Below are 14,440 nucleotides of genomic sequence, written 5' to 3'. Positions count from 1 at the left end.
TCTGGTCTGCTGAAGTGGAGAAGGATGTTGGTCTGGCCTGCTGAAGTGGAGAAGGATGTTGGTCTGGTCTGCTGAAGTGGAGGAAGATGTTGGTCTTGACTGCTGAAGTGGAGGAGAATGTTGGTCTAGTCTGGACTGCTGAAGTTGAGGAGGATGTTGGTCTAGCCTGGACTGCCGAAGTTGAGGGGGATGTTGGTCTAGTATGGACTGCTGAAGTGGAGGAGAATGTTGGTCTAGTATGGACTGCTAAAGTGGAGGGGGATGTCGGTCTAGTCTGGACTGCTGAAGTGGAGGAGGATGTAGGTCTGGACTGCTGAAGTGGAGGAGGATATTGGTCTAGACTGCTGAAGTGGAGGAGGATGTTGGTCTAGTCTGGACTGCTAAAGTGGAGGGGGATGTTGGTCTAGTCTGGACTGCTGAAGTGGAGGAGGATGTTGGTCTGGACTGCTGAAGTGGAGGAGGATATTGGTCTAGTCTGGACTGCTGATGTGGAGGGGGATGTTGGTCTTGACTGCTGAAGTGGAGGAGGTTATTGGTCTAATCTGGACTGCTAAAGTGGAGGAGGATATTGGTCTAATCTGGACTGCTGAAGTGGAGGGGGATGTTGGTCTGGACTGCTGAAGTGGAGGAGGATATTGGTCTAATCTGGACTGCTAAAGTGGAGGGGGATGTTGGTCTAGTCTGGACTGCTGAAGTGGAGGAGGATATTAGTCTAATCTGGACTGCTGAAGTGGAGAAAGATGTTGGTCTGGTCTGCTGAAGTGGAGAAGGATGTTGGTCTGCTGAAGTGGAGAAGGATGTTGGTCTGGTCTGCTGTAGTGGAGAAGGATGTTGGTCTGGTCTGCTGAAGTGGAGAAGGATGTTGGTCTGGTCTGGACTGCTGAAGTGGAGGAGAATGTTGGTCTAGTCTGGACTGCTGAAGTGGAGGAGAATGTTGGTCTGGTCTGGACTGCTGAAGTGGAGGTGGATGTTGGTCTGGTCTGGACTGCTGAAGTGGAGGAGGATGTTGGTCTGGACTGCTGAAGTGGAGGAGGATGTTGGTCTGGTCTGCTGAAGTGGAGGAGGATGTTGGTCTGGTCTGCTGAAGTGGAGGAGGATGTTGGTCTGGTCTGCTGAAGTGGAGGAGGATGTTGGTCTGGTCTGCTGAAGTGGAGGAGGATGTTGGTCTGGTCTGCTGAAGTGGAGGAGGATGTGTGTCTAGTATGGACTGCTGAAGTGGAGGGGGATGTTGCTCTAATCTGCACGGCTGATGTGGAGGAGGATGGTTGGTCTGGACTGCTGAAGTGGAGGAGGATGTGGGTCTAGTCTGGATTGCTGAAGTGGAGTAGGATGTTGGTCTGGACTGGACCGCTGAAGTGGAGGGGGATGTTGGTCTAGTCTGGACTGCTGAAGAGGAAGAGGATGTTGTTCTGGTCTTCTGAAGTGGAGGAGGATGTGGGGCTAGTCTGGACTGCTGAAGTGGAGGAGGATATTGGTCTAGTCCTGACTGCTGAAGTGGAGGAGGATGTTGGTCTGGACTGCTGAAGTTGTGGAGGATGTTGGTCTAGTCTGGACTGCTGAAGTGGAGGAGGATGTTGGTCTAGTCTGGACTGCTGAAGTGGAGGAGGATGTTGGTCTAGCCTGCACTGCTGAAGTGGAGGAGAATGTTGGTCTAGTCTGGACTACTGAAGGGGAGGAGGATGTTGGTCTAGTATGGACTGCTGAAGTGGAGGAGGATGTTGGTCTAGTCTGGACTGCTGAAGTGGAGGAGGATGTTGGTCTAGCCTGCACTGCTGAAGTGGAGGAGAATGTTGGTCTGGTCTGGACTGCTGAAGTGGAGGTGGATGTTGGTCTGGTCTGGACTGCTGAAGTGGAGGAGGATGTTGGTCTGGACTGCTGAAGTGGAGGTGGATGTTGGTCTGGTCTGGACTGCTGAAGTGGAGGTGGATGTTGGTCTGGTCTGGACTGCTGAAGTGGAGGAGGATGTTGGTCTGGACTGCTGAAGTGGAGGAGGATGTTGTTCTGGTCTGCTAAAGTGGAGGAGGATGTTGGTCTGGTCTGCTGAAGTGGAGGAGGATGTTGGTCTGGTCTGCTGAAGTGGAGGAGGATGTTGGTCTGGTCTGCTGAAGTGGAGGAGGATGTTGATCTAGCCTGGGCTGCTGAAGTGGAGGGTATGTTGGCCTAGTCTGGACTGTTGAAGTGGAGGAGGATGTTGGTCTAATCTGGACTGCTGAAGTGGAGAAGGATGTTGGTCTGGACTGCTGACATTAAGGAGGATGTTGGTCTGGACTGCTGAAGTGGAGGAGGATGTTGATCTAGTCTGGACTGCTGAAGTGGAGGAGGATGTTGGTCTAATCTGGACGGCTGAAGTGGAGGAGGATGTTGCTCTAATCTGCACGGCTGATGTGGAGGAGGATGGTTGGTCTGGACTGCTGAAGTGGAGGAGGATGTGGGTCTAGTCTGGATTGCTGAAGTGGAGTAGGATGTTGGTCTGGACTGGACCGCTGAAGTGGAGGGGGATGTTGGTCTGGACTGCTGACGTTGTGGAGGATGTTGTTCTGGTCTTCTGAAGTGGAGGAGGATGTGGAGCTAGTCTGGACTGCTGAAGTGGAGGAGGATATTGGTCTAGTCTGGACTGCTGAAGTGGAGGAGGATGTTGGTCTGGACTGCTGAAGTTGTGGAGGATGTTGGTCTAGTCTGGACTGCTGAAGTGGAGGAGGATGTTGGTCTAGTCTGGACTGCTGAAGTGGAGGAGGATGTTGGTCTAGCCTGGAATGCTGATGTGGAGGAGGATGTTGGTCTGGTCTGCTGAAGAGGAGGATGATGTTGCTCTGGTCTGCTGAAGAGGAGGATGATGTTGGTCTAGTCTGGACTGCTGAAGTGGAGGAGGATGTTGTCTAGTCTGGACTGCTGAAGTTGAGGGGGATGTTGGTCTCGTCTGGACTGCTGAAGTGGAGGAGGATGTTGGTCTAATCAGGACTGCTAAAGTAGAGAAGGATGTTGGTCTGGACTGCTGAAGTGGAGAAGGATGTTCGTCTGGACTGCTGAAGTGGAGGATGATGTTGGTCTAGTCTGGACTGCTGAAGTGGAGGATGGTGTTGGTCTAGTCTGGACTGCTGAAGTGGAGGAGGATATTGGTCTAGTCTGGACTGCTGAAGTGGAGGAGGATGGTGGTCTAGTCTGGACTGCTGAAGTGGAGGAGGATGTTGGTCTAGTCTGGACTGCTGAAGTTGAGGGGGATGTTGGTCTCGTCTGGACTGCTGAAGTGGAGGGGGATGTTGGTCTAGTCTGGACTGCTGAAGTGGAGGAGGATGTTGGTCTAGTCTGGACTGCTGAAGTTGAGGGGGATGTTGGTCTCGTCTGGACTGCTGAAGTGGAGGAGAATGTTGGAGTAGTCTGGACTGCTGAAGTCGAGAAGGATGTTGGTCTGGACTGCTGAAGTGGAGGAGGATGTTGATCTAGTCTGGACTGCTGAAGTGGAGGTGGATGTTGGCCTAGTCTGGACTGCTGAAGTGGAGGAGGATGTTGGTCTAATCTGGACGGCTGAAGTGGAGGAGGATGTTGGTCTGGACTGCTGAAGTGGAGGAGGATGTTGGTCTAATCTGGACTGCTGAAGTGGAGAAGGATGTTGGTCTGGACTGCTGAAGTGGAGGGGGATGTTGGCCTAGTCTGGACTGCTGAAGTGGAGGGGGATGTTGGCCTAGTCTGGACTGCTGAAGTGGAGGAGGATGTTGGTCTAATCTGGACGGCTGAAGTGGAGGAGGATGTTGCTCTAATCTGCACGGCTGAAGTGGAGGAGGATGTTGGTCTGGACTGCTGAAGTGGAGGAGGATGTGGGTCTAGTATGGACTGCTGAAGTGGAGGAGGATGTTGGTCTAGTCTGGACTGCTGAAGTGGAGTAGGATGTTGGTCTGGACTGGACCGCTGAAGTGGAGGGGGATGTTGGTCTAGTCTGGACTGCTGAAGAGGAAGAGGATGTTGTTCTGGTCTTCTGAAGTGGAGGAGGATGTGGGGCTAGTCTGGACTGCTGAAGTGGAGGAGGATGTTGGTCTAGTCTGGACTGCTGAAATGGAGGAGGATGTTGGTCTAGCCTTCACTGCTGAAGTGGAGGAGAATGTTGGTCTAGTCTGGACTGCTGAAGTGGAGGAGGATGTTGGTCTAGTCTGGACTGCTGAAGTGGAGGAGGATGTTGGTCTAGCCTGCACTGCTGAAGTGGAGGAGAATGTTGGTCTGGACTGCTGAAGTGGAGGAGAATGTTGGTCTAGTCTGGACTACTGAAGGGGAGGAGGATGTTGGTCTAGTATGGACTGCTGAAGTGGAGGAGGATGTTGGTCTAGGTTGGAATGCTGAAGTGGAGGAGGATGTGGGTCTAGTCTGGACTGCTGAAGCGGAGGAGAATGTTGGTCTAGTCTGGACTGCTGAAGCGGAGGAGGATGTTGGTCTAGTCTGGACTGCTGAAGTTGAGGAGGATGCTGGTCTAGTCTGGACTGCTGAAGTTGAGGGGGATGTTGGTCTAGTATGGACTGCTGAAGTGGAGGAGGATGTTGGTCTAGTATGGACTGCTAAAGTGGAGGGGGATGTTGGTCTGGACTGCTGAAGTGGAGGAGGATATTGGTCTAGTATGGACTGCTGAAGTGGAGGAGGATGTTGGTCTAGTCTGGACTGCTGAAGTGGAGGAGGATGTAGGTCTGGACTGCTGAAGTGGCGTAGGATGTTGGTCTAATCTGGACTGCTGAAGTGGCGTAGGATGTTGGTCTAATCTGGACTGCTGAAGTGGAGAAGGATGTTTGTCTGGACTGCTGAAGTGGAGAAGGATGTTTGTCTGGACTGCTGAAGTGGAGAAGGATGTTTGTCTGGACTGCTGAAGTGGAGAAGGATGTTTGTCTGGACTGCTGAAGTGGAGGAGGATGTTGGTCTGGACTGCTGAAGTGGAGGAGGATGTTGATCTAGTCTGGACTGCTGAAGTGGAGGGGGATGTTGGTCTAATCTGGATGGCTGAAGTGGAGGAGGATGTTGGTCTAATCTGGACGGCTGAAGTGGAGGAGAATGTTGGTCTAGTCTGGACTACTGAAGGGGAGGAGGATGTTGGTCTAGTATGGACTGCTGAAGTGGAGGAGGATGTTGGTCTAGCTTGCACTGCTGAAGTGGAGGAGAATGTTGGTCTAGCCTGCACTGCTGAAGTGGAGGAGAATGTTGGTCTGGACCGCTGAAGTGGAGGAGGATGTTGATCTAGTCTGGACTGCTGAAGTGGAGGGGGGGGGGTGTTGGCCTAGTCTGGACGGCTGAAGTGGAGGAGGATGTTGGTCTGGTCTGCTGAAGAGGAGGAGGAGGATGTTGGTCTGGACTGCTGAAGTGGAGGAGGCTGTTGGTCTGGTCTGCTGAAGAGGAGGCGGAGGAGTATGTTGGTCTGGTCTGCTGAAGTGGAGGAGGATGTTGGTCTAATCTGGACTGCTGAAGTGGAGAAGGATGTTGGTCTGGTCTGCTGAAGTGGAGGAGGATGTTGGTCTAGCCTGCACTGCTGAAGTGGAGGAGGATGGTGGTCTAGTTTGGACTGCTGAAGTGGAGGTGGATGGTGGTCTAGTCTGGACTGCTGAAGTTGAGGGGGATGTTGGTCTCGTCTGGACTGCTGAAGTGGAGGAGGATGTTGGTCTGGATTGCTGAAGTGGAGGAGGATGTTGATCTAGTCTGGACTGCTGAAGTGGAGGAGGACGTTGGTCTGGACTGCTGAAGTGGAGGAGGATGTTGATCTAGTCTGGACTGCTGAAGTGGAGGGGAATGTTGGCCTAGTCTGGACTGCTGAAGGGGAGGGGGATGTTGGCCTAGTCTGGACTGCTGAAGTGGAGGAGGATGTTGGTCTGAACTGCTGAAGTGGAGGGGTATATCGGTCTGGACTGCTGAAGTGAAGGAGGATGGTGGTCTAGTCTGGACTGCTGAAGTGGAGGAGGATGTGGGTCTAGTCTGGACTGCTGAAGTGGAGGAGGATGCTGATCTAATCTGGACGGCTGAAGTGGAGGAGGATGTTGGTCTGGACTGCTGAAGTGGAGGAGAATGTTGGTCTAGTCTGGACTGCTGAAGTGGAGGAGAATGTTGGTCTAGTCTGGACTGCTGAAGTGGAGGAGAATGTTGGTCTAGTCTGGACTGCTGAAGTGGAGGAGGAAGTTGGTTTGGACTGCTGAAGTGGAGGAGGATGTGGGTCTAGTCTAGTCTGCTGATGTGGAGGAGAATGTTGGCCTAGTATGGACCGCTGAAGTGGAGGAGGACGTTGGTCTAGTCTGGACTGCCTAAGTGGAGGAGGATGTTGGTCTAGTCTGGACTGCTAAAGTGGAGGAGGATGTTGGTCTAATCTGGACTGCTGAAGTGGAGGAGGATGTTGGTCTAGTCTGGACTGCTGAAGTGGAGGAGGATGTCGGTCTGGACTGCTGAAGTGAAGGAGGATGGTGGTCTAGTCTGGACTGCTGAAGTGGAGGAGGATGTTGGTCTAGTCTGCTGAATTGGAGGAGGATGTTGGTATATTGATAACCTCACTATGCCATTAGTCCCTCATCCTTCTGCCTGATTCAAACAGACTCTTTGTGGGTAGGTCCTGAAGCAGTGGTTTAAAGTCTGACACCCTATCCGTTTTATCAGTTGAATGTTGCATCACCAAGTATGCTGCACTAGAACTTGAGTGATTGACCATAAGGTGAGCGGTCCCAAATTCCTTCTATTGTCCGATCATGCCAAGAATAAGGACACAAATGGGTAAATAATTAGGTGGTTTCTAAGTTTACAACCTCACCCAAAAATACAGCGTGGAGCTAACCTTAGCAAGAGAGGACCCATCACACCAGCACTCAAGGCATTAAAATGGCTCTCACTGGAAGCCAAAATACATCTGAACGTTCTGTTCCTGAACCACAAATGCTTATATAAGAAGGGTCCCCAGGACCTCAGAACTGTCTCCCTATACCCCTGCTGGCATCTTAATCCCCCTCCTATTTAAATTATATAGACATGGGGAGAAAACCTTTGCGGTGTCCGCCACATAAATGTGCAATGATAGTCCCAACTGCTTGAGAACCGAAACGATTACAACATTTAGGTTCAAGAGATCTCTAGCATCTGCCCTATTCACATACCATCCCCCCAAACCCCTAGACACCTACATAGACTCCTACATTTCCAACCTCCAGAAGGTCTTGCCTCCCAGATGTAAGCCTTCTTAAGTTTAACTTTCAGCTATGCACACACCCCTGGTGCCACACTCTATGTGCAATTCCTGCTTTGATGTTTAGTTTATGCTTACGATATAAATGTCAAGTAGGAATTAACTGTACAGCAGTTGTTTGATGTTCACTTCCTTGCTGCCCTGTAAGTTGTCACATTATTAAACACAAATGAATAGAACTACACTGAGTCTATGATGCCTGATTGTGTTACTATTGTCTCCCACCAACTATTTCATTATAAAGTCTGCTCAGGTTTCATGATCCTATTGTTCATGGCTAAGGGCACTCTGCTGGACAGTCGGATCAATGGATTCCCTGGATCAATAATTCATGACTATACACTAGGTCTGTTGATGTTTAGGCTGTATGATCCAGAGTTACAGAGTAATAACTGGAAGTTCTGCTTCTTTCAACAGAAAATGCAGCCATGACTGAAACTGGGAGCCTGCAAATGAACCCTAGAAGATGCACAGACTGCGATCAGAGCTTCCGGGAACCCTCCCAACTCAAGCTCCATATGAGGATCCACATGAAGGAGAAAACACTTACCTGCAGCTTCTGTGAAAAGATCTTTGCTGACAGGCACTGTCTTATTATACACAGTAGATCTCACTCGGGGGACATCCCCTACAGCAATAGCAAGCGTGATAAAAGTGCATCTCAGAAGCCTCGCACAAGCCCTACTGTGGAGAAGCCCCACCAGTGCGTTCAGTGTGGTAAGCACTTTACTTCTGTGTCCCGCTTAACTCTGCATCAGCGATCCCACACTGGAGAACGGCCATACCAATGTACAGAGTGTGAGAAGCGCTTCTCCTGCACTTCAAATCTTTTCCAGCATCAGAAGATCCATACTGGCGAGCGACCGTACCAGTGTTCGCAGTGTGAGAGAAGCTTCACTAAAAAATCACAGTTGTGCAGCCATCAGAGAATCCATACAGGGGAGAAGCCGTATGAATGCACAGTGTGCCAGAAACGCTTCAGGGACTCCTCCAATCTCCACTGTCACCAGAGGATCCATACAGGCGAGAAGCCATATGAATGCAGTACTTGCCAGAAAAGCTTCTGCGACTCCTCGGCACTAAAAATCCACCAGAGAACCCATACAGGGGAGAAGCCCTATGAATGCACAGTGTGCCAGAAACGCTTTAGTTCCCCATCCAATCTGAGCTGTCATCAGAAGATCCATACGGGAGAGAAGCACTATGAATGCATCCAGTGCAAGAAGAGGTTCAGTTGCTCCTCGGCTCTAAGCAGCCATGAAAGGACCCATACAGGGGAGAAGCCGTTTGAATGCACAGAGTGCAAGAAAAGATTCACTCATGCCTCAGCTCTCTGCAGCCATCGCTGGATCCATACACTGGAGCCACCGTATGTGTGTACAGAATGTGATCAGCACTTTAATCATGCAACAGCCTTCAGGAAACATCTGAAATCCCACACGGGGGGGAGACTGCACCAGTGCATGGAGTGCGGCAAAGGCTTCACGCACAGTACAAATCTATACAGGCATCAGAAGATCCATTCTGGGGAGAAGCCCTAAGGGTGCATGGAGTATAGTGCATCAAACCGGAGTCGACATCACAGGTCCCACCTGCTGAACAAATCACAGGATCGGAAAATGTGCACTGAACATGAGAAGAATAAAAGGGACAAAGATGCCAGTACCTGCGGCACACACTATGATCCTAGTGTGCCTGACTGGCTGCCTTGTCATCTACCCAACTATGAGATACTAACACTGAGGAAAAAAGTGAAAAATGAAATAAAGCAACCAAAGTAGTAAATCAAACCAACTTTACACTATTGACCCCATAGAAAAGACAGCTCAAGTATAGTGGAAAATGGTGAATACGAGCACGAAAACAGATGCTGACGAGGAGTTAATGCATGAATGGTAACAAAAAGTAGAACTGACACGTAACAATGAGGTCCATCATATCAGCACAGGACAGCCGGACATGGTCAATATTGTTCACTAAATGCACACAAACGCAACAATGCAGATTCCACCAGACTGCCGTAGAGGCCCACTAACACCTTGAACCAAGATCACGTGAAGGGAGTTGCACTCAGCAAGGCACTTCTTGGACTCTGTAGCAGCTCTGTAGGTGCTGTGATATCACAGTTTCTGGGAATCACCAGGGGAGGGGGGGGGTCGCTCTCAGCAAGACATATTTCGGACTTTGTAGAAGCTCTGTAGGTACTGTAACATCTCAGTATCTGGGAATCTGCAGGGTAGGGAATCGCACTCAGCAAGATACATCTCGGACTCCATAGCAGCTCTGTAGGTACTGTAATATCCCAGTTCCTGGGAATCTTCAGGGCAGGAGATCGCACTCAGCAAGACACGTCTCGGATTCCATTGCAGCTCTGCAGGTGCTGTAACATCTCACTGTCTGCGAATCACCAGAGCTAGGACTCAAACATATACGCTGAAAGAAACAGTTAAAGATAATAGTTGTACAATTGACTTAGCAGATAGAAAAGTATTTCCTGTTAGTCTTTCAGTGCTCCACATGATGGGAAATATGAAATTCTAGCAGCAACTTTCAAAATTTATCCTAATAAGTAGCACTGATTTTTGTTGGTGGACACAACTTATGAACAAGAATGTCTGACTGCTCCCAGACATAGTAACTACGAAATGGACACTTTATACGGTCTGAGAAGAGAGAAGGTAGCAATGGAACCCATTATCCGAAGACTGACCTGAGAATCAAGGTGATGGATTTGAGAAACATCTGGAGATCTGCCCTAGGACTGCCCACACTAGACGGAATGGTGGTATCAGAACTCATATAAGTGGAAGCATTGAAGTATGCGGAACGTATATGTACTATGGTGGAAGCGTCTCTATACGAGTCATGACTGCACTCCATGCCTACTCTGTATGGGCAGCACTTCACATCTCTCATTGTGTAATGTTACAGCAAAGTCAAAGCTTCCGACTTAGTAGAATGGGGGCTGGTGAATCGGTATGCTTACTTCTGTAAATGTCTGCTTACATTTCAGCACATAATAGATTCATCATGTAAGAGCATGTGCAGCAGGGAGTGTGGTAGGGCACATGAAACACTTGTGTATAGGCGTGTTATAAATGCCATATCATATCATGGAAGAGCATGGAACAGCCGCACTGCACCCCATCGCCACTTTCCGAAAGAACCTCAAAACATACAATCCTGCTAGCACTTGTCTATCCTAATCTTTCCATCCTATCAACATTTAGTCATTTCTGTGTTGCATCCCACCTTGTGAACCTTTCAGCCTTGTATGCTACTGCGAGACCCACTGGGCAGAGCCAGCACTGACCCAACTTTAAATACGGTACTGGAGCAATAAGACCACTGTGCTTGTGGCTGGTGCAATATAAGTGTTCTAACATATCGTCCATGAGCGTCATGCATGATGGCAGCGCCTGAGAGCTGCTGGAATAGCACATTGCAATCCAAGTGCATGGGCACAGTGGGCTTATGGGAACGCTGTGTCCTTGCTGTTGTGTAGTTGAACTGGATATATACATTAATAAGTGTCTCAGGCCAAGGCAACTCAAAGCCACAAGTCAAGTACCAACAGTCTTGATTATCACAACAGAAAACTAAAGGATTAGGTTTAAATTAGGTCATAAACCTAGCAAATGTCATTCTTTGACTTTAGTCCTCAGTCTGTCACCCTTTCAACTTATGTTCTTCTCCCTGCCAGTGAACACATAGCATAGGCTCCCCGGTCCTCACACCACAGGGGCTCTCCCGCTAGAGCGTATCTTGCTCCTTCTGCGCAGTGGACGTCTGGTCTTGAAGCTTCGTCTGCCACTTCCCCCGATCTTCGGTCTGTTCGGTGTCCCTCCGGTTTCCCAACCGGCCTTGGGCATGGAGCATCTCCATCTTCCTGGCTTATCTGATTCCTGGCATTGGTCAGCTGTTCGCAACAACTAGCCTGAACTGTGTGTTTCTCGGTGGGCGTGATCTTCATTACTTAGGCCCTCTACCTCATCCCAGTTGGCCCATAGGAACAAGTATCTGTTTGTGTATGGATTTTAACAGCAAGTTCCAAATGAGCTCATCACAATACTGTATCTGCACAACTAAATTAAATGTAACATGCCAGATCATAGTTTGATCGATCCAAACAAAGACAAGGACTGATCAATGATCTTCACTGTGTATCCAACACACAGGGACACAGAGAAGAAAAAAAACTCTAAACCTTCAATATTAAGAGAAAAAATAAAAGAAGAACAAAAAGGAATTGACACGAGGACCCCCGGTCCAAGATGCACAAACTATACCCACTCGACAGCACCACGTTTGCAGTGATGAAAATACCATAAAACATTGACTAGGGAATATTGGGCCTTTTTTAAGAAATACCTGCCCTCAAGGGAAACCCAATAAAGCTAATATTGGTTCACTTTGAGGACAGCCTTTTTTTTTAATGACAAACAACAAAGCTCTGCAAAAACTTTGTTTTTTAGTAAATCATTCAAAATAAACATGCCCAAATCCAAGTGTGAAAATATCATAACTAAGGGAAGATTTGGGTAATAGACCGCCCTTCAGGTCCAGTACGTGGGAAGGCAAAGACTTGTGACTGTTATCCCTCACAGAGGTGCGGGGGACATTACACTTCTTCTAGTGAGCCATCTTCCCCCCATGTGGTCCTCCCACAGATAGCCACCCCAGTGTCGGAGTCGGGCACTTTCTGTCCTTCCCTCGCCACATGGGGGAAGACTTCCCCAGACTCTTCACAATTCTCATTGATGCAAAGACGGCATGTTTTAAAAGAAAGGTAGACAAAGTAGCGATGTTTTTTTCTTGTGCTTCATTCCATGAACGTGAGTATCTATGGGATATGTAGGATTCCATTGTGATAAATGGTACTAATGTTACAATTGATTTAAGTTTCTAGTAATGAGAGTCTGTCCACACAGGAAAATATTGTCATAAATGAGAAACTAAGAGCTCCATTGAAAACAATATGAAACTGTGGGATGGTTGCGAGGAATTTTAGCACGACATGCTCTGTGTGTCAGAAAGGATTTAATGATCTAGCCACTACCACCTATGACAGCACGTGCGGGCAAAAGAGTTAACCCACTACACTCTCATTAAGTTCAAAGTAAAAACATGCCAGCACACTGTCTGCGCCAGTTTACATGCGTAGTTTCATTCACTGGTCTGAATACAATCACAACAGGTGTCCAGTACATTACACGTGTTTCGGCCTGGGGCCTTCTTCAGAACTGCACTACAAATAATTACAACATTGTCAACCATATATACAATAACAATAATGGCAACATATAAGTCATCGCAATAAAAGTGGTTGATTGGATGTTGCATTGTGTAATTGCAAAATAGAGACAGATCGTGGGGTTGGGCAAGGGTAGGATAAGTGGGGTAACCAGAAAGACCAAAAAAAATGAAATATAACAAAAAATAAGAATAAGCTATTAAGAACATGAGATCATATGTAAGAACATGTTCACTGAGTAATACGATGGGAGTCATTACTATGTTCGTATCTACTTGCATCTATTAAGCGCTTCATACATAGATCACTTAGGCACTTTCAATGAAGGAATACAAAAAACAAGCTAATCTGTATACATATCAAAGGGGGTTCTGGGAGTCTCTCTACCAGCACAAACACAGCCCATTGACCTGTTCTTGGGTGAATGGCCCCTGGGAGAGTCTCAACCAGTCCCTTTCACAGAGGAGAGGTTGCTGTTGGTACTCTTGTTCAGAGGAGAATTGCCTAGCATTTCAGTGCTGGACTGCCCCTGGGAAGGACAAAGACTGATATGCAGCGATATTTCTTCTCTGTGAAAGGGACAGTGAGTTAAATACTTGGTTGAGACTTTCCCAGGGTCCATCCACCCAAGAACAGGTCATTGGGCTGTGTTCGTGCTGGTAGAGAGACTCCCAGACGCCCCCCCTTTGTTTTGCATAATCTAGATACATGCTAGAGTATTAACTTATATTAAGCAGACTATGATGACTACTTGAATAAGTGGCATTGTATAGTAAGTGGCAAAGAGAGAGTGGCATATTGGACCATGGAAACGACTTCCAGAGGAGGCAAATAGAAGAACATGTCCTATATAGCTGACTTATATTTGAAATACTCAGTGAACATGTTCTTATATATGATCCCATGTTCTTAATACGTTATTCTTATTTTTTCTTATCTTTCATTGCTTTTTTTGTCTTTCTGTTATTTCTGGTTACCCCACTTATTACACAATGCAACATTCAATCATCCACTTTTATTGCGTTGACTTATATGATGCCATTATTGTTATTGTATATATGGTTGACAATGTTGTAATTATTTGTAGTCCAGTTGTGAAGAAGGCCCCAGGCCGAAATACATGTCATGTACTGGACACCTGTTGTGATTGTATTCAGACCAGTGAATGAAACTACTCATGTAAAGTGGCGCAGACAGCGTGCTGGCATCTTTTTACTTTGAACTCTATTGAAAACAGTCTGCCATGGTGCAAGTCTCTTAGGGACTCCTTTATGCTTGGTTGTAATCAATATAACAGAAGTATCAATATATACAATTATATTAAGTAATAATTAAAAATAATTGAAAGTAATGTGTTGCAAATGATTCTTATGTTTTCTTAGAGACATTAAGTAGTAAATCACACACCTATGTGAGAAAGAAATGCAGAGGAATGTGGTTATAATGGAACACTGTGACCAACGCAAGTTCCATAACAGAATAAAGATTTGCGTAAAGGCTCTGGTCAATGTTCTGGAGCAGTATCCAGTCCTTGTCTTTGGCTTGAATGTCCACTAGGCACCCTATCGGATGTCTTGCCAGTATAGCATACAATCCTCTAGTTTCTTGGCTGCATAATGCTTTGCACTGTGTTGCATTCAGAATCTTTCATTTGCATGTTTGATTTTGATCTCCTTTATTTGTTATGAGATTCATTCTGATAAAGATGGTGGGGCCAATAAGTGTAATGCTTGTTGATAGCATCTATAGTACAATAAATGACAAAAGAATTTCTGGAGTTAATTTTCCACCCCAAAAAAGTGGTTTTATTCCAAGCATGTGGGTACACGAACCACGTGGAACATAAAGAAAACAACTGGTGGCTTACTACATAGACAGAGCAGTCTTTTTTCAATCTCATCCTAAAGGTTTTGGGGGTTTTCCATTTACGAATATATCAATCCGTCCGCAGACCGTCTTTTTAAGATTCTGAAACTGTCATTATTAGTGGGATATAGAGT

General features: G+C 47.4%; 1 protein-coding gene across 1 annotated transcript in view; it reads left to right on the top strand.

The window, feature by feature from the left end:
- Positions 1–12,385, top strand: part of LOC138489512 (zinc finger protein ZFP2-like) — an 81,028-nt gene extending 68,643 nt beyond the window's left edge. The window contains exon 3 of the mRNA XM_069617254.1: positions 7,604–12,385. Coding sequence (XP_069473355.1) covers positions 7,604–8,727 — 1,124 coding nt within the window. The 3' untranslated portion in view covers positions 8,728–12,385. The remainder of the gene's footprint in view (positions 1–7,603) is intronic.
- The last annotated feature ends 2,055 nt before the right edge of the window (positions 12,386–14,440 follow it).

This window comes from Ambystoma mexicanum, chromosome 9 (assembly GCF_040938575.1).
Source record: "Ambystoma mexicanum isolate Mex_15411 chromosome 9, UKY_AmexF1_1, whole genome shotgun sequence".
Taxonomy (NCBI): Eukaryota; Metazoa; Chordata; class Amphibia; order Caudata; family Ambystomatidae; genus Ambystoma; species Ambystoma mexicanum.
This window is presented reverse-complemented; position numbering and strand designations above follow the sequence as displayed.